The sequence below is a fragment of the Apaloderma vittatum genome, unplaced genomic scaffold (genome assembly GCF_000703405.1).
Source record: "Apaloderma vittatum isolate BGI_N311 unplaced genomic scaffold, ASM70340v1 scaffold40743, whole genome shotgun sequence".
Taxonomy (NCBI): Eukaryota; Metazoa; Chordata; class Aves; order Trogoniformes; family Trogonidae; genus Apaloderma; species Apaloderma vittatum.
The window spans coordinates 18,769-39,207 of NW_009710591.1; the positions used below are offsets into that span (position 1 = coordinate 18,769).

Consider the following 20,439-nt stretch of genomic DNA (forward strand, 5'->3'; position numbering starts at 1 on the left):
AATCCTACTTAGTCACTTGCAATGATCCTGAATGTACTTTTTTTAATTAAGCATAGTAATGTTTGATATCTTGGTTTAGAAAAAACAAGAGAGAAAAAACATGCAGCTCTGATAATAGATTAGCACATGATATCTCTTTTTATGCAAAGTGGGAAATAAGTAGTAATAGGAGGGTAAAATTTGTTTTAAACGGCGATGATTTCGTTATCCCAAAGCAGATTATTGGTTAGGTCAGAGTGTTTTGGTATTGTATGTGATCTGGGAACATTTTTGCTTCTAGGCAAATTCATACACCCATACATGCATCCATAAGAATGTGCATTTCCGTTTTTCCAACAAGCACATGTTTTTACATGCGTGGGTGTACTGGGTCTGGCTGGGATGGAGTGAACTTTCTTCACAGCAGCCCCTATGATGTTGTGCTTTGCATCTGTGAGCAGAACACACCAATGTCTTAGCTGCTGCTGAGCAGGGATTGCACCGCCTCCAGCCTTTCTGTTTGTCGCTCTGCCTCCACCGAGGGGAGGCTGGAGGTGAGCTTGAGGTTGGGAGGGGACACAGCTGGCACAGCTGACCTGGACTGACCAGAGGGGGGGTTCCATGCCATACAGCATCACCCTCAGCAGTAAAAACTTGAGGGTCGTCATTCCAAAGTAGCTGTTGCTTGGCTACAGGCTGGGCATCTTGTGGGAAATCTATTGCCTCTGCATCGCTTGCTTGGTTCGTTATTGTTTTCTTTTTTTCTTTTAATTCAGTTATTAAACTGTCTTTATCTTGACCCACATATTTTTCCTCACTTTTTTCCCTTCCTGTTCTCTCCCCCATTCTGCTGCAAGGGGGAGGAGTGAGGGAGCACTTGGATGGGTCAGTTGTTGGCCAGGGTCAGCCCACCACAATGAGTAGTCACATACAGGAATTAAATATAAAATATATGACTGAATCAATTTGGATGCCTAACATAGAGAAGTGTATTTCTCTGAAAATATTTTGTGCCTGTGAGACTGAAGCATCTGTAAACTATTAAATATAATTAATTATTAATTTTTTCTTCTAATAGATAAATTCTGACTAGCATAGTGCATTTTTGTTGTCTAGACTAAGTTTTAAAGAAATACATAAAATCATGTAGTTCATGAAAAAATCAGCATGCACATTATCTAGATTTAATGTTGAACTAGAAATTTTAATACTGAATTTATTGCAAAGTTTTATGTAGTATAGTTCTATGCAGCATTAAGCCAGCTAGTTTTCTAATTAAGTTTTAATCTTGAAATTTTAATTTTAGAGAAAATGATGGTAGCCTAGCAAAGTATCTAAAAGCAGTATTTATCCCCTGAAGTTGGTCAAGAAGAGTGACCAATTGTGTAAGTTTCAGCCTTACTGATGTTAGAGCAAAACTTATTTTTGTGTTTCTGTATTTTCTGTGTGCAACAGGTATTGGATTACAGAGTTCTGGGTTATGTTCAAAATGGACTCTAAACTATCCACAACTATGGAGGAATTTCAAGAACTGGTTAAAGCTAATGGTGAGGAGTTTCACTGTCAACTAATTGACACAACTCAAATGTGAGTGCCAAAATCTCAATATGCTTGGGAAACAAACTTTTGCTCTGAATTTCCTTTATTCAAATATAATGTCTCTCTAGTATAGTAGGATAATGGTACTCTAGTGCATTAATTTTAATAAGTCATAGGTTATCTATTTATAGATCAGTAGAGATGAGCTATATATTACATAGAGGAAGAGAATACTTTTCAAAAATGGCTTAGGTTGAATTTAACTGCTGTGTAGACTTATTCTCTATGCTAGATAAATTTTACTTCAGCCAGGGAACTTAGAAAATTTGTAGCGGCCTAATCACAGACTGTTAGGCGTTGGAAGGGACCTAGTCCAACCCCTCTGCCAGCACGGGTGATTTTGAAGGATCACTTGAAGTCAATGAGAAAGGAAAACTGGGTAACAGATAAGGTAAAAAAAGTGTGTTTATATTTTTAACACCAAAGGTAAGTGAGAAAATACAGTTTATTACACTGTCAGACTCTCAATACTATTTTATGTGGTATCAATTGTAAAATTACTTGTCCTGTCAAGAATAAACCCTACAGTTGCACATTACATAGTTCTTTCTTGGGAAGAGAACGTTCCTTGTTATATGAGAGAAAGATAGTTCTGTGGAAGGAGATAACAGTGGCAATTCATACTTTGGTTGGAAATTTACAGGCAAAAGCAGAGCAGAATTTGGCATACCTTTTATACCTGGTTATGAAAGATGAAATTTAGTTTTTCAAATCCAACTAGATTTTATTACTCCATGGGCAAATAGCCTAGGGGGACAGTTCACGCTCAGAGGCTGTTCAACAAATCTGTAAGAATTATTTAATGGAGGAGCACTGGATGTGTTCCATGAAGACGTTATGGACAGCAATTTTGGAAGCGCTATATCTAGTCTCATGCTGTTTAGTAATACAGTAATATTGTACTTACATCCTACATCAATATAACAAAGACTAGCAATGTTTTATCGTATAATCTGTAATGCATGAAAGGAGAGTGCTGTTTAGAAATTCAGCTAAGTAAATTTTTACTGCAGTAAGACATGAAAAGAATTTTGCTTTTGTATTTGGGAGAGAGGAAAAGTTTCTCTTCAGAAAATAACTTGGGGTAATCCTGTTTTAAAATTTGTCTAAAAGAAATTCTAGGGATTGGTCTAGAAAGCTGACTCAGCGTGTAAAAGCCAACACCAGTAAGAAACGGAAAGTCTCGCTACTTTTTGATCACCTTGAGCCAGAGGAGCTGTCAGACCACCTCACCTATCTTGAATTTAAGTCTTTCAGAAGAATATCAGTAAGTGATTTTAATTTATTTATTTATTTCCTTGTTTTAAACAAAAATGGGAAGTATGCAGAAAAGATGGGAGAGGGATAGCATTGCAAGATTAACCCTGCACTGCAAGCTGTTGGATGTGCTTGAGTGTGTATCCAGACTCTTTGTTTGACTAGTGCTGAAGGTGGCCAGTGACACTCACTCTGAGTACATAATCTTTTGCTGCAGTCATTCGAGAAAGGGAGAGTGAACCTTTTAGGCAACTGTGAAACAGTCACAGCAAGTTCAGTTTAAAGGAAGAGGAGTAAACCATTTCATCTTCTTCCAAGTAATCTTTTTGTTAGAATAAGTGGCGTCATCGGGCACGGGAACAAGCAGTCTCCTTTGACTGAAATCAGTCATCAGGCTGAAATGGGATGAAGAGAATTTGGAATACTCTCCTAGAACGGTAACGTCCTGTGGCTGTAGGAAACGGTGCAGCATTCTTGCGCAGTGACTAAGGGACTGTCTGTATAGAAGATGTCCACTGGACTCCGCATGCCATTTCTAATTGTGCATAACAAAATTAAGAAAAGGGATAAGAAAGCACTGGAGAAAAATGCCATTTTTAAATGCAATGGGGTGTTTAAAAATATTACGCTAGACAAGGTTTCAAGTACGCAAACAATTCTGAAGGATTTATCTATTCAAACTTGATACAGTTCACACATGGAAAAAAAAAATGAATACGCAAGACCAAAATCTAAGATGGTTGCAAAGTAGGTGTGACAATAACAGAGAAAACAAAGTGGTTTTTTTAGGGGGTTTGTTTGTTTTAGGTTTTTTAGTGTTTTTTAAAACACTACCATTTAAAGATGAAAACTTGCAAGGAAAGGGGCTCTCAACAGCTAGCGGAGGATTTTGCAGTGCTGTGTTAGTGTACTTTATTTTGAGCTGACGGTGGATGACTCTTCATGTTTTGTGTTAAATTCAAAAAGGCATAGAACCCAAGTCATGCACAGATTGCTGCCTGTAGGCAGTAATAATATGCAAAGCTTATGTAACTCTTAACATTTTCAAGCTCTGTACAGACATAATTAATGATTAATGAGCCTAACAAGTATGACTGCAGTCAGTGTGCCACATATGTCAGAGTTCCAGCGATTATGGATCTATACACGTTTTATATGCAGGGTCCCTGTATATGCTTTGGTATCAATAGTGTTTCTCGAGACCTCAGGTCAGAAAATAATGTGTAATTAATTAATAGCTATGTTCATTAACTCTTTACAGAAGGTGTTCATGATATGCTAAGCCACAGAATCCTTTTGCTATTCTAATGTGGCAGCATATGCTGCCAGAAAGGCTGCAAAAGGCCTATCGAGTTACCAGTCACTGGAATAACTATGAATAGGCTCAGTCATTAGAAAGTCAGAAATGAATACTTGATTCCCTGCACATACACAGCACGCAGCAAGGTCTTCCCCGAAACACATGTATCTTGCAGCAAAATAAAATACAGGGAGTCGTGTTCACAGGGCAATGAGTGCAGGTATGTTTGTGCTAATTTATAGTTATAAAACATGAGGAGGCTACACTCTTTTTGCAAGAGTCTGGATTCTGCTTTCTTGTTGAGCTCCTAAGTTAGTCATCGCTATACAAGACTTTGCATTATTTAAGTACCTGGACTTCTTCACCATATCTGCCACTAAAAATCTTGTAACAGGGGACCTTGTTAATAAGTTCTTGCACCAAAATTATTCAGAAACCTTAAGGAGTATGTTAGATATGTATTTGTTCAGAACTTAAAAAAAATTCTTTTCTGAAGAAGAGAGCTGCTGAGAGCAAAATATAAACGAATCAAGTTAATTTATAACTGTGCTGAAACTGCTATAAAGTCCATAATTATGTAGTCAGATATTGAAAAAATTTCCATCTGTGTAAAGTAGCATCTTAAATTTCAAGATTTTGTATCTGGCTGGAGTTCAAACAGTAATTGTGAGTAAGTACTAAGTAATCTCAGAGACAGCTCTACTCATTACTGTGAATGTTTCTTCCATTTTTAATTTAATAGGAGGATAAATTTGGAGATATCTGGTGTCATATCTGCTTTTTAAAGTGTTAGCAGTTCTTACTAAATAGATGGAAAAAAGTTGAAAAGTGGAGATAAGGTGAGAGAGGGAGAGCAAGAAACAAACAGCAGCCTGACAATTTATGACCCTTTCTTAAGGGCTGATGCCATTAGCATATCCTGTGGCCTTAAGAAAGGAATGTGTCTGTTACAGCTATGAATGTTTCTGTCAAGATGTTACTATTAAAGGTCATAGCAAAGAATGGATGTAGAAATGCCCTGTCACATTTTCCAGTTATTCAAATTCTGTATTTTTAAGGGATAAATCAAGAGAAGGGATAAACTTTGCATCAACAAAACCAAATCACTGCTTCTCTTTGATATTAATTAATGGGAACAATGGCTTTAAAAAATCTGTTACGTATAGGTGTCTACTGAACAATTTTAGATAGCTTTGGTTAAAGAAGAGAATCTCATAAGCTGTATTAAAAATATGAAGGAACTTGTAGCCCTCATTAATGGTCTTGTCTTAGTTTTATGTTAATCTCATTGAATTTTAAATTTACCCTATTTTGGTTTTTTAAGTTCTCAGATTATCAGAACTACATTGTGAATAGCTGTGTGAAGGAGAATCCAACAATGGAAAGATCAATTGCTCTTTGCAATGGGATCTCTCAGTGGGTACAACTAATGGTTCTCAGCAGACCAACACCACAGCTTCGGGCTGAAGTGTTCATCAAGTTCATTCATGTTGCACAGGTGAGTTAAATTTTGACATGTGCGGTGTTTATTTTGCCTTTCTCTGGTAGATCCCTTGAGTTGCTCTTCCCACAGTACTACTGTGCGGTCAGCCTGGGTGTGTTGGCACTGGCCTCCTGGTTCATTCATACAGTGTGCATGTTTGTGTGTGCTGCGGTTTCATGCTGAATATTCAGGTGTTAGAGTGACAGGGCCCCCTAACTTTCTTGTATCCATTCTGAAGAAATTGTTTTCACTGAAAAACTAGATTTGCTTTTAAATCAGCTGGAGAGATTCCAAGCTTTGACTGCATACCTTCCCAAAGCATGAACCACTATCATGCCTTTGCCTGTAATTAGAAGCATTTCTATCAGCTACACCTTACTGGATAGAAGCAGAGCTCTGGTCCTGCTGGTATTCTTTGCACACTAAATCCAACTGCAGCCATAACCGAGATAATAGGCAGTGTTTCCTAGTTGTGGTAGACTTTGGGAAGAGGAAGAAGTACTGAGGAAGTGCTTTGAAGACTTACTGTAACTGCAGAATTAATATCTGATTTAATAACAGCAGAATAAGCACATTTACACCCAGTAAAATCACAACTCATTACCAAATTGACTGAAGCCAAATGGATAGCAGCGCAAAACTCATAAAACTTTACAGGAAGACAGTAGAGGAAGTGTAGAATTTGGATGTGCATATTGAACAACCTGAACCTTTAAATAATAAATACTGGGTCTTTTTGTATGTCAACACAGAAGCTCCACCAGCTGCAGAATTTCAATACGTTAATGGCGGTGATAGGAGGTCTCTGTCATAGTTCCATTTCCAGACTCAAGGAAACAAGCTCATGTGTTCCTCATGATGTAATTAAGGTTGGTATTGCTCATCCTAGTTTTACAAAGAAGATAATAACTTTAAGTTTTTGGTCATTGCACACATAAAAAATAACCTTGTTTCATTGGATAAGATAGAGAGAAAGACAGAAAAAAAGAAAAAAGGAAGACTTCCTTTGGTTTTGGAAAGTTTTCCTTTGGCATTTGTGACACCAGTTACTCCTACATTTCTACCTTTCTTCAAGATCTGTATAGCATCTCTAAATCTTCTCTTTCAATACTCGGATGTGACAAGCTACAGTTTCGCTTATATGCAGAGGTACAGAATCGTATTCAAACAGGAAAGCAGAGAGTTGGATCCCAGAACATGTGAGAACAAAACAATTGTCATCTATAGCAACACTGACCATCCTGAGTCTATGAAACACTAGCACAGAGCTCTGTGTTTTGAGTTTGAAACTGAAAGGACTGGTTTTGTTCATCTGATCCTCCCCTGTAACAGATTTTATCTAGTTCAGACTTGAACAAACTTAGTCCTAACAAACACATTATAATACAGTAGAATGTTAAGAATCAGTTATGATTTCCAATTCAATTCTTGTGAAATACAGATGGATACATTTTTTTTGCTGAGATTCCAGCTACTAAAACTGTCAGGGAAAGCATATATTTTAGCAATCAAATGACTTCGTAAGAGACTTCTTAAGAGGCTAATACGCTTTATGATTTTATTTTGTTTGGGGCCAAAAGATTTTGGTGTGTTTATCTAATAAACCTGCTTTGATCACACTATGATCATCTTGAATGAACAGTGCAGACCTGGAGTACAACCAGAAATACAGCCTCTCACTGATACTGGTCGCAGCTCTCAGGATCTATACAACCAGTCAGCAAACTTATTTTAGATGCATGGGTTTTTTACAAATTTTGTCATTATGAGTGGACCACATATGTGTCCACTATTTGAATAACTTACTGAGTAACAGTTTCTACAAGAAATTGTATACAAGTGCTAATAGAAAGCAGGTAAATAATGGCCAGTAATTGGTGACTTGAGAACACACTTTTATAGTTAAACTACAACAAACAGTTTGCTAAGGGATTAGACGTCAAGGGATTAGACAGGAACCTCCACAAGAAGACACTGGTCCATTGATTTTATAATGTTAAGAGTCAGCTTTGCACCTGTATAGTTTTAAACAAGGGAAATATTTATACTGCTAGACTTAAAATTAATTTGGCTTTTACAACTAGTCCAATACATTGTTTCTTCTTCATTTCTATGTAAAAGTTTTCTTAAAAGCACAGATGTCCCCTTGATCTGTAGTAGGAGTTCTGGTCATGCTGTGATAGGACCATAGTACAGCATAGGGTTTCTCTGCTAGGTTTTCTTTTCCTACATGAAGTATGTAAAAAACTCGACATTATAGATTAGGCTATAGATTAACTATCTATAATTATATATTATAGCTACTTACATTAGATGAAGTGACTACCTAGATTTTATTTGAAGCCTAAAGTTTTAAAATCCCTTTCAGGAGTCATTGTGAGTAAACCCCTTGACAATAACATCGGGCAATTTTTATGTTGCATGACCAGAACAAAAACAATAACCAATTGCTTTGTTTTTGATTTATTTTTAGGTGTTTAATGAAATGACAGAGCTGCTTTCATCTTACAGAAATTATGATAGTTACCGACGTGCCTATAATGAGTGCAGTAACTTTAAGATCCCAATCCTTGGAGTGCACCTGAAAGACTTGATATCACTTCATGAGGGCATGCCAGACTACTTAGAGGACAAAAAAATTAACATATACAAACTATACTCTCTGTATAACCACATAAATGAGCTGATACAACTCCAGGAAATGCCACTTCCTCTGGAGGCTAATATGGACCTTGTGCATTTGCTTACAGTAAGTCTGTTACATAAATACTCCATTTTAAAAGTAATTTCATATACCTCTTGAGAATTCCATTACTTATAAACACATAATATTGTAAGATTTTTTTCTGTGCAATAATAGAAGAAGAGAAACAGTTAGCGATACTGATTTTATCTGGCAGCAAGGGTAGAGGTGCCAGTTTGGCAGTATGCTTCCAATTATTTCTAAAAGGAAAGAAAAAGCTTATTTCTGCTTTGCTACAGTAGTATGCATTCTCTCTGTACTTTCATTACAGAAGTGCTCTTGAATCCTCTGCTGACTAAGCCTAACTAGGGAGAAGGGTAGAGAGCTTCCTTAGATGCAGCTTGGGGGCAGAAGATTGCATAGAAAGCTTCCTTGAGTTGAACACACAAACTTTCATACGAAAGATGAGCCCCTCAAGATGTTAAACATAGCATTTCTAGCCAAGTTTCTTCTGGTACTAAAAAAACCTGACCTTAACATTAGTCAAATATTGTTGTCATATTACTCTTCAGTCATATCTAGTCAGTGCCATGTTACTAACAAAATTGATACAGCCTAGGATGTAGGTCACAAGAATAGTTTTTGCTTCTCCTAGCAGGTTAAAATACTTTTATTACAGCAGTAAATCTGTCTTTCTTGTTTCTCAGTTTTGTTCAACCTTAGCAAGTACCTAATCTTGGAAAAACTAGATAGGCTACTTCCACTTTCTCGTTACAAGCCCTGCTTCAGCAAAGAGCTAATGGATAAAAATGCTTATATGCTTGAGGTTATTTGCATTCTCTGGGAGCCCTCATGTGAAATTAAGCACATATGCCCAGGGCCTCAAATATAGCTATATAAAGTAGTGAATTTCTTTCTGTTAAATATTTTAAATGTTTTGACTCACATTATTGTTAAGTCCCTTTTTTTTAACAAAAGTTTTATAAAAATGGCTTTTACAAATACATAGACCTTTGGCCACAATTTCATGCAGCTATGTATGACAGGACATAAAAGAAAAAAAATAAGTAAATTCAAAACAGTAGCTTCTCATCTGCTAATATTGCAGGGAACATAATTTTCCCATTTGTTCCCTGGTTTTTCTAACAGTCCTCTTCTTTCTTCTGTTTCCTTTAGTCATATGCTTTCCCATTAGCAGGCAAATCAATTTGAAGAGGTATTACTAATTCAATACTGAAGACAATAATTCATAAATTATTGTAACATTTGGACTTTTGTTTTTTGAATGTCAGAAACTTCTTTAAGATCTCCTCAGGAATCTGAAGTTATTGGCTATTATGACTAGAACAGTAATTCTTGCAGTTGATCACAAGAAATATACTGCATATTTGTAATTTGATTAAGGTTATTCATCTTTTATTCTCATCATAATACTTAGTTTGACATGGTCACAGCTGGACTGGACAAGGATGACATGTTTAAAAAAGATTTCTGAGAACTTTCATTGGTGGCCTGTTTCATTGGAATGGTGCTTTTGTGCTCAATTGCACAATAGACCACTTGAGTATTACGGGAGTAACAGGATTTTCGAGGTTACCTGTTAACTGACTGCTAATTATGCCTACAGCCGCTTGCTGTGCTATTGACTGTAGCTGTGTAATGTTACAGATTTCCAGATAATGGCAATAATAGTCTGGAATTTAGAAAAGTACCCATTTCAAATCACTGTGAACACTTGTGCAGCTCAAGGGCATTTTTTTCTAGGTGCAACCTAAATTAAAAATTAATCCATCAAAAAATACTAACATATGCCAGGAACAGCTTTTTCAAGTAGTAGTGACTGTTTGGGGATTAAACTAATGTTGTGTTTGTTTTCAGCTGTCCCTTGATCTTTACTACACAGAAGATGAAATTTATGAGCTTTCATATGCACGAGAGCCACGAAGTCACCGAGCTGCCGTAAGGGCCTTTACATATTCTTAACAAAAAGATTTTCTTTTTAATGAGTAGCGTAACTTTTATCCTTTGCATGCATTTTATTTTATGCTAAATTGAAAGCATTTTAGCTTTATAGACTGATCAAAATCTGTTCAAGGCTGAACTGTATGGTTGATGATGAGGCCTAAGCTACAATATAGGGGAGAACTGACACTCTATCAGTTTTTATAATATGAATACAAATTAAGTTACCTGTGTGGAGACATGCCATCAGGCTCAATCTAGCCAATTGATACTGATTCTTTTAAATGAATAATTCTTACATGACTCAGATGATGAAACCCGTTACATTGTAGTTTTGTTCCTGTTTTATAAATATGGAAAAGACAGTGAACTGAAAGCACTGTCAGTGAACTGCGACAATTTAAGGAATGACCACTGCTTTGGACAGCTCAGCTTAAGAGCTGAAGAATCACATGATTATCAAAAGTATGATGTTGGGTCCAACACGCTATTTCTGCTGTCCTCTATTACATAATTCATTGCCACAAATTAAATAAGTGTAATACTGAAAATCTTTCCATGTAGTGCTAATGAAGTTCCATTCCCTTTATTCTAGCCTTTGACACCTTCCAGACCACCAGTAGTTGCAGACTGGGCATCAGGAGTAGCTCCAAAACCTGATCCAAGAACCATCAGCAAACATGTTCAGAGGATGGTAGATGTAAGTATGGTTGGCCCATTTACCTTAAATATCAGTCGTAGCCTTAATCTCTAGGTATGAGAAGATACAAAGCAGGGAGAAAATACTGGACACATTCAAAGCTGTTGGGACTTTTTAAGCACTTCTGTCCTCACAAACAGATATTTCTGCCTAGCTGCAAATAGGAGCAGCAGCCTCTGAGGCATGGAAGGTGCCAGAGGGCATGGCTAAGGTGCCAGAGGGGAGTGTGAATGCTGGTCTGTATGCTTCCAGAGTCATTCTTCCAAGGAGCCAAAGAGTCCATTTCTACCAGAGACTCCAACATCATGTTATTGGTGGAATCTGAAAGTGGGCCTCTCAATGGCTTTATTACTAGCAGCCATTGCTTTTTCTCTCTTTTGGATCACCTGCTTTACTGGAAACCATCAAGTATGCTCAGGTGATTTGATTCCAAAACTGATGGAGAGAGGTAAAGAGTTTGTCTTTGCATCCCTGCTTCATCTCTTTTCCTTCTAAACATTTCTTATTTTGGTAGGTATCCTTTGATACATGCTGTTTTGGAATATATTTCTAGATTTGGCCTAGGTGTGCTCTTTGCTTTAGGGCCAGAAACAAACAGTAATAACATTCCAGAAGTGAAAACAGGCATCTACATGACAATTCTATCATATAACAACTTTTCACATAACATTGACCTGATGAAATAAGCTAGGCAGCTACACTGATTTGGCTACAGAGATCTTCAGTAAAAGCACTAAGTGAGAGCTTTAGTACAAGTTGTATATGTAGGCCTGTCTTAAAACTAATAAAGAGCTCTTCGTTGCGTAATAAATCATTTAATTCAGCCTATACTGACTCATCTACATTTTGCTACAAATCAAGAAATCATAATGCTTCTTCAGTCTCAAGCAAAAAAGACTGTTTAAAAGAAAGTGGGAAAGGAAATCCAGAAATATTGTGGAGTTTCTAAAGTGACAATTCAGACCAGCCTCATTATAAGCTATTCTACTATTATATTGCACAGTCTGTCTTCAAAAATTATGACCATGATCAGGATGGATACATTTCCCAGGAAGAATTTGAGAAGATAGCCGCCAGTTTCCCGTTCTCATTTTGTGTAATGGCTAAGGACTGGTGAGTACCTATTTGTGCTTATCAAATTTTTAGCATCTGTTTTGGGAGATGTTTTGAGGGCTTTGTGTTTAAATTATATTTCTGCCATTAGGATGGTAAAATCATCCTCTTCACTCACAAATAGAAGTGAAAACATAATTGCCTAAAGAATTTTCTAAATGTGTTGTGAATGACATCTTCATGAGCTTACAGCAGTGGTAACCAGGCTGATGTAGGAGGAATAACAGATAACAGAAAATGTATTTTTTCTGAATGATATTCAGTATGGACTACTAAAGAACTTTCCTACGATGAACCTGTCCCTCAGAAACAGAGAACTGGGAAGTGTATGCTTTGGCCAAATTAAGAACATTTTTCATAGCATATTCAAGCATGGAAAAATACAATAGTGATCATTCAGGTTTTCCATTAAGTAGGTTTGAGGTTGCATCACATATGCAGGTATTTCAGTTCTCCTTACAGGATGCATTTTAAACGTGTAGATAAGCTTCTGTAGACTTTGGATGCAGTTGACCACATTACTGAGATCCCTGCTGGTTTTTGGCCCGTGAAACTATTGTCATTATAAATTTAATGAAAGATATGTTTAATTCTCCTTACGCTTTTAAGAAAATGTGTATCTCACAACAACTTTTCTTGTTTGTTTTCAGGGAAGGTCTGATTAGCAGGGATGAAATAACAGCTTACTTTATGAGGGCTAGCTCAATCTATTCCAAATTAGGACTTGGCTTTGCTCACAACTTCCAAGAGACCACTTACTTAAGGCCTACTTTCTGCGACAACTGTGCTGGATTTGTAAGCTTACTTTTTAGGAAATTATATTAACATTTGGAGTAATGCCTTTTTTTTAATCCCATAATCACCACATGTCATATACAAAAACAGATCGATATAAAATACCAGTGAAGCTATACGGAACACCAGGTTTCTGTCTGCGTAGCTATTTAAGGTTCCCTTTCCAGCCTGCTTGGCAATACTATTACCTGTTTAAACACGGCTTTTGTGGTGACTGGTTGTGTCACCAAACACCGTTTTGGGCAAGACTTCCAAATCAGGAGCCTTGCACTCCATGAAGCAGTTACAAGAGTTAGACATGAGTTAGAACTCATGTCCTGGTGGAGACATAAAATGTCTCCTGCCTACGGCACAGAAAGATTTAGTAAAACTGACTGTCCTACCAATCTCCAGTTTGGCTGGGATCCAACAAGGGTACTGCGGTAGACTTCTCCATCCACTCCAGGTCCACAACTTCCCTGGGGACTGTCACATCTGCTGATGTACTCATTAGAGGCTAGCTTAAGGTATTTTGTTTGTGAATGAGGCACACACATAAAATAGCCTGTTTATACTAAAGAGGTAAATAATTCATATTTTGACCTTACCTGTAGAAAACCAAGATATTCTGCAGGTATTCAGATCTCAGAAATGGGTAGAACTTTTAGTGAATTTTTATATCTGGAGGTATCAAATGTGCAGAGAAATATATTAATACATAGTCTCTCCATTTGTTTCATTTCCAGCTATGGGGAGTCATTAAACAAGGGTACAGATGCAAAGGTAAGGTACTCTATACTTTAATTTTAATCTATAGGTGATGATGAAGGACCAAACACCCTGATCATCCTGAGATCCACTGCTATGTCTATGGACCTATCTAATCTGACCTCTCAGGGAGAAGACTGATTCAAGGATAGTATAAGAGATCGATGGTCCAGAAGAAATGCAAAGATGAAGGAACTCATAAATGATAGCTCTAAACCCTTGCAAAATATTACCAATTCAGAAAGTTTGGGAACAGACCCTTCTATTGCAATGGGTGCAAACACCAAAACTCTGAGAATCATGCAGCACATTCACAATATGTATTTTGCAGAGTTTTCTTCCTCATACAGCTATCTGCTTTCTCTGCAACTCTTACGATCAGTACGCTGTTTGCAACTGAATGTTGCTATTTTGTATTTTCACAATGAAAAAGAGTTTTAGGCTTATATAGCAAAGGGATGTCACGGGTGTGTTTACCAGATGTACGTAAACAGGTAATGCGTGTCAAGAACACCAAAGAAACTTTCTTGCCTCCTGTAGAGGCAACGATGTGAGAGCTGACCTTAGCTGCTGAACAGAGCCACGGAATCATGTAAACTTTACTTTGTTTGCAGACTGCGGAATGAACTGTCACAAGCAATGCAAAGACCTGGTTGTGATAGAGTGCAAGAGAAGACCCAAAACTTCAGTGGCAGACAGCAGCCCAACAGCTGCTCTCGCTTCAAGCCTCTGCCCAGTAGGAGTCAAAGAGCAATTCCACGGTGAGAAAAGATCACATTAAAAGAGATCAAAAGATCTAGATAATCTTTCTTTTACTCCTTTTTCTTTTAAAGCTCCGTTGTACAGCATTGTTTTAGGTTTTGTTAAGCTTCAGTGTTTTATCAATGTATAACCTAGAACTAGGAATAAGTGAGCCTGTACCAAGTAATGCTGCTCTGGTTCTAGTCTGAGTAAGTGCTCCGTTCTGGAAGATCTCTTGTCACACTTCAGAGTATGTGGGGCAGAAATTCCACAAAAACTTAGTAAATCTGCCAGACTCTCACGAGAACTAGGTGCCATGAACTGAACAGCTGACAGGTTCCCTTAACTCTCTAACACCTTGCGACAATCAGGTCTTCATACACTTGTTTTTACCACTGTTGTTACATTAGGCGACTACTGCACTGTTATAATTCTAACTCGAATTTCAGTGTGGAATTTAGAAAGCCAGTTTATTTACGTATCTGTATGCTAGGAAAACCAAACTACAGTTCCTCTTCATCCATCCATCTTTCATTTAATCACCTCTCTGTTCTTTTTTCCTTCTCTAGACAAGTTGTATAAACTTTTCATATCATGTAGGCCTCCAGAGGAGGAAGTGTCATCCTTGAATAAGACCTCAGGCTACTTTGGTTTTTTATTTTGTTTTCTTTTCCTTTTGATGTTCCAACTCTCTTCATACTGGCTTTCTTTGAATTTAATCTCATGCTCTTTGCATGTATCTAATGTTCTTCAAATCTACTTCTTGCCCCTTTGATATCAATCTTATATTTTGCATTTAAGATTCATAATGCTGGATTCCATCTTAGGCACTTATGTGGTGCACAGTGTAGCCAGTTTCTCCTGATAACTGGCCACGTGCATCCCTGCGATTGCACCTGCAGTAGCTGCAGCACTCAGAACACACACCTCGTGGGATGTCACGCTTATAGAGAGATTAAACTGTAGGGTGTTGCCCCATCACACCAGAATGTGGTACCTCACCACGCTGCATCATGCCAAAGAATGCAAATTCAGGTCTAGGTAGAAGGTGTAAGCCTCATCTCTTCATCCATATCCTCATTTAATTCTCCAGAGCCTTCATCAGCTATTGGACTGATTTCGTTCTTCCCCTTCATTTCCTTCCCAGGAACAGAAATTACTTTATCTGAAACAGGATCCTTTAATCACATCTTTTGCCCACTGCTTCTAACATTGTGGGGGTTTTTTCCCCCTTCAGTTTTTTACTTTTAACTATAACAGTAAAACTATTTTAGGATAACCTGTACAAAAGCAGTGTAAAATGAAAAGCGCCATTATTTCACCTTTATAAAGTTTGCATCTTACAGCTGCAAGTTCTGGTAACGCTGAACTAACATACAGGTTTAATTTTCCAGCCTAATCACTAAGATCAATGGTCTATATAAAACCTCTCGGGCATCTAGAGGTTTTTCTCTATCTGACCTTGATGGTACACACTTGCTTTCCTCTTACTGTTCCATATTTATCTTACTGAGACAGGGAAAAGAGTTGTTCCAAGAGGCACAACATTGAGAAACTTCCAATTTCACCTACTTTGGAGAGCAATAACTGTAAAATCAATATAGAATAGATGTTGGTTTATGTCTTAAAATCATGTCTAATTACTCTGCCTCCTGTTTCTCCTTTCCTCGAATAAGATCTTGACTCAATTTACCATATATATATGTACCAGGACAAGAAGAAGGACCATTCACATTTCCTAATGGAGAAGTAGTGGAACACAATGAAGACAGCAAGGACCGAACCATTATGCTCATGGGTTCCTCAGCTCAGAAAATCTCAGTGAGACTGAAACCAGCTGTGGTTCATAAAGGTACACAGACTGATCCCATGCTGCTGGTTAGTGATGTAGCTCGTAGGCAGACAGAGAAGAAAGAACACAGGATGCCAGAAAATCCTTATCTCCAAGCAGCTCCACCATCCCCATGTCCAAGCCCGCTTTTAGGCCGCAAAAAGGCGTACGTTAAATGGGAAAACAAGGACTCCAGCCAGAAGATCAAGGAGGAGCATCATTACAGCTGTAAACCCTCATACCAAGAACTTGAGCAGGTACATACATGACAGAACAAATTCTGTTTTACACAACAGTACCGTAAAGTGGTTGGAGGGTGTGGGGGGGAGTAGCTGCACAGGAAGGTGTCGCCTTACTTCAGTGTAATTAATTGCCAGACCAACCAATGAGCGGCATCATAAATTTCTGGCCACTTGTGAACTCTGGCACTGATTCACTTTAAGCGTAAATTTTAGTGCTAGTACAGAGCTTAGGGAATTTTGGAGCCCTCATTACAATTACGATCCCTGTCAGTCTTGAAAGTGACAGGTAGGAACATGAACATAATCCAATCGCTTAGGACAAGATGTTACACCATAAAATGAGTAACAGTCCTGAATTTCCTCCTGCTTTTGGTGGCCTCTGCTCCCCTAAGTGTCAGAATATACAGGGGAGGGAGCTCTGCTTTTCTTTCTCTGGCAGTAAATCCATTCCTTCATTTCTTAGATAACTTTTAAGTCACCAGAAATTTTACTGTGTGAATAGAGATGGTGCCTCTTCCTAGATTTCACCTACATCAGCCTGGTTGCGGCTCACTCTTACTCTGTAAGTGTTCTGACAAAGTAGCTATTCCTAAGATTTGGCCCAAATTCAGGCTTGTAGAGACAACACCTTTCCAGACAGTTAAAGAGACTGTCACTGTATCAACAATGCTACTGATGGATGGATCCACATACAATTACGAGGAACAAAGGCAGGTTGTAGACATGACATCGGATATGGGCTGCTGGGAAGTTTTGAGAGTTTACACAAAAGATAGACCAGTGACTATGGAGACATTCGAGCAAGTTACTGGTTTTGTTCCACTAATAAGAATGACCAGTGTAGGTTTATACCAGTCAACCTAAACATATAATAGACAGTCCTGAAACAAATTCATAATAAAATATTATTCTGTCTGTGTTTTTAAATTTTCTTTTTTTAGGAAAGAAATATTCTAAAGGCAGACAATGAAGGCTTAAAGATCCAGCTGGAACAGGCACATAAAACAATTGAATCCCTCACAATCCAGAGAAGAAACCACGTAGTCGACAAGCTACAGCCCCAAGACTGCTCCTAGCAGGCAAGAGAGGAAAGCTTCTATGGACGAATGTAAGACTGAAGGAGGGGTTCTGATACAGCTGCTTTACAATGTGAACTGGAGAGTCTGAAGGACATTACTCAACATATTTCCACGTTAAACCTACACTCTGAAATGTATAAATTCATTCCTCTGACTTTTTAAGATAATTTAGTATTATCTGTGCAATGAAAATAGTATCTTCTGGGTTTGCTTTTAAAAGGAGTAATATTGTTGCTGAAGTTTCTGTTCATGATGAAGACCATGTGGATTCCCCAGTGACTTGGCTGCCAGCCACACACCTTACTCTGCAAGTGTTCTGACAAAGTAGCTGTTCATAAGACTGTCACCTCAGATTTGGCCCACATTCAGGTTTGTAGAAACGTGTGTTCTTTAAAGTTGAGTATTTTAAGTCAAAATGTAGAAATATTCCATTAAGAGAAACAGCTCCTCCTCACTGTGGCTGAAATCAATTATAATCGTGAAGTGAACTGTCATCTTTACTTCCAAAGTTTAACAAGAATGTTAAAATAAGTAGTGAAGCTAATAATATTTGATTATTTGATTCTTAGACTTTAAGATAAACTGACATTTTTTTGAACCTCTTTCTTTCAGAGCTTTAGAATCCCTGCTTCTCAAATGCTTACCTTTCTTAAAGGAAAATAGATGAGGCTACAGTGAGTTTACATTGAATATTGCTTCTATATTTGTGTTCCATCCCATAACTTGGAACACTCTGTCCTACTTAACTTGGTTTAAAGGGTAACTTGTTGCCCACATATGGGTGATATGGGATAAGGCTGATTATTTTTCTCTCATGTCAAAGCGGATGTCACTGTTGAGTAGAAACTCGAGAGCCGTATTACGAGGGAAACTCTATGGTAATCTCAAAGCTACGGTTGCTGTATTCCAGAGTTCCTAACATCATCTGGTTCTAACCAGTTTCTCCATTTCCTCTCTCCTAGATTTCACATGCACTTTAGGTAAAGACTCAAGACAAGCATGCTATTACATGTGTAAATTTTGTACAGTAAAGGGTGCTAGAGAAGTAACTTAGGTTTTCTTAAAGCTACAAAGTGTTTATATTGTTAGGAGACAACAAAACAGTCTGTCACGTTACTGATAAATCAACTTAGTCAGAATAGCCCAATTTAAAACTGCATTTGCATTCTAAGAAAATCTGTACGCTTACAGTGGTGTAAAACTTGCTTGTATTTATCAAACAGGGATTTGTCATCACACATTTAAATGTCAGAAACTTGTGACTGATATATTTATCCAGAACATCCACTTAATGCTCCCCAAAACTTTTGAGTTGCAAGTCCATTACAGATTGAAAGTTGCTAAACCTATTAGAATAGCATGTGTGTTTTGTGTTTGAAGTGGTGTATAAATATATATATATGTATGTTACATCCCTAGTTTACAGTCATTATCAAGTGTATGAATGCTTCATTTATAAAAAAAGTCCATTTGAAACTACTTGCCAGTTTAGTGATTCTAAATTCTTGTTTTGCACTTGGATTGCGCTTGCATCTCCATGTATAAGTAAAAACAAATGGAGGGAAATAGTAGTAGTAGTAGATTATTTTCTGTTACCTTACTGTAAATAACTGAAATGCATAAGACAAAACCCAGCAGCTGTGAAGACTGTGCAGCTCTTTTTTCTCATACACTAAACCTGAATTATTAACAATTAACATGGAATTGCACTTTGATCAGTGAAGCAAGCAGAATGGCCTTCAGGTCATGATTGCAAACTTGCTTTACCCATTTTCTGTAAGCATCTTGATTTTTGTCCTCTATTCAGGGAACTACAGCAAGGCCTATTTCTTATGAGCATTTGGCAAATAAAAGACTATTTCTGCAACAATTAAAATAAGTTGAACATATTTTTACTTATTTTGAAAATATCCCAAAAGAGCAGCCAAGACTCATAAACCTTGTTGTGCAGCAAAGAAAACTGCTTGCTTGTGGTCTAAACTCTGGATTCTAATAGAATTTGTGTGTATGCATATACTTTGTGCTGGGGGTGGGTAAAGCTCAGGAACAAACCCTTATTCAAAAAGAAAATTCCCTAACATCAGCAGCTGGCCCCAAGGCTGCTGCGTTATTAGGTTGAGTACTGGACACTCAAAATTGAATTATGACCATAGGTTTGTAGTCTTAAATGCTAACTTGATGTTTCACTGTGTTGTTGCCTTGTTGCTACAACCAATCTGAATGATGTAAAAGAAGGGATCTGTTTGCAGGGATGTCTCACAGAACAAGCATGTGGTGCTTTGTGTGTGCTGAAAACTTCCTGCTTCAAAGGAGGCAGCTGATACTTGGAGAATTTCAGAGCTCCCAAAGTACCTTCAGGTTTTCTGTTTGCCCAAAACCCCTCACATTTTTCTCTTTTTTATGGTTGTGGTCCCTTATTTTTGTTTTAGGGCTTCCTTCTTGCTGCATCAAAGACTAATAGCAGAAACTGAATACAACAATACTGCTAAAACTGACAAAGCTACTGAACAACAATCACTCACGTCTGTATTAATCTTCAAGCTGCTTTATGCTAGAAAAAAAAGATATAATTGAAGTACTAAGTGCTGTTTAAAAACACTGATATTGAAATTTATCTTGTCATGGTGAATTTAAATGAAAAGCACTCACCTTTATTCCTTCTCCAGGCTCACCTGTGTTTCATATGCATACACGAAGGAAGAAAAATCAAGTGCCCCCTGGACCCCAACTACTGTTTATTCTTTAGGTGTGAATTCTGATTGTTTAAAGGTAAAAGTAAATAGATTGAGTAGTATCACAATTAACACGGCAGGGCTACTGTTTATATTTACATTAAACACAACTGCCTTCAAAGTAGCTTATATGTGGTTTTGGAAATATGGTTTTGTTACAGTAGCAATCTGTTATTTTGTTGTAACTGTTCTCTGT

The 20,439-nt window shown here is 37.5% G+C and overlaps 1 protein-coding gene across 1 annotated transcript in view; it reads left to right on the forward strand.

Moving 5' to 3' along the window:
- The window catches only part of RASGRP1 (RAS guanyl releasing protein 1 (calcium and DAG-regulated)), a gene marked incomplete at its 5' end in the record, with an annotated part of 34,621 nt that extends 17,113 nt beyond the window's left edge, over positions 1-17,508 (forward strand). Inside the window, 13 exons of the mRNA XM_009867326.1 lie at positions 1,435-1,566; positions 2,692-2,845; positions 5,460-5,633; positions 6,371-6,487; positions 8,092-8,367; positions 10,180-10,260; positions 10,859-10,963; positions 11,967-12,076; positions 12,727-12,871; positions 13,597-13,633; positions 14,233-14,379; positions 16,071-16,447; positions 17,374-17,508. Of these exons, the coding sequence (XP_009865628.1) occupies positions 1,435-1,566; positions 2,692-2,845; positions 5,460-5,633; positions 6,371-6,487; positions 8,092-8,367; positions 10,180-10,260; positions 10,859-10,963; positions 11,967-12,076; positions 12,727-12,871; positions 13,597-13,633; positions 14,233-14,379; positions 16,071-16,447; positions 17,374-17,508 (1,990 nt within the window). The remainder of the gene's footprint in view (positions 1-1,434; positions 1,567-2,691; positions 2,846-5,459; positions 5,634-6,370; positions 6,488-8,091; positions 8,368-10,179; positions 10,261-10,858; positions 10,964-11,966; positions 12,077-12,726; positions 12,872-13,596; positions 13,634-14,232; positions 14,380-16,070; positions 16,448-17,373) is intronic.
- Positions 17,509-20,439: the final 2,931 nt, after the last annotated feature.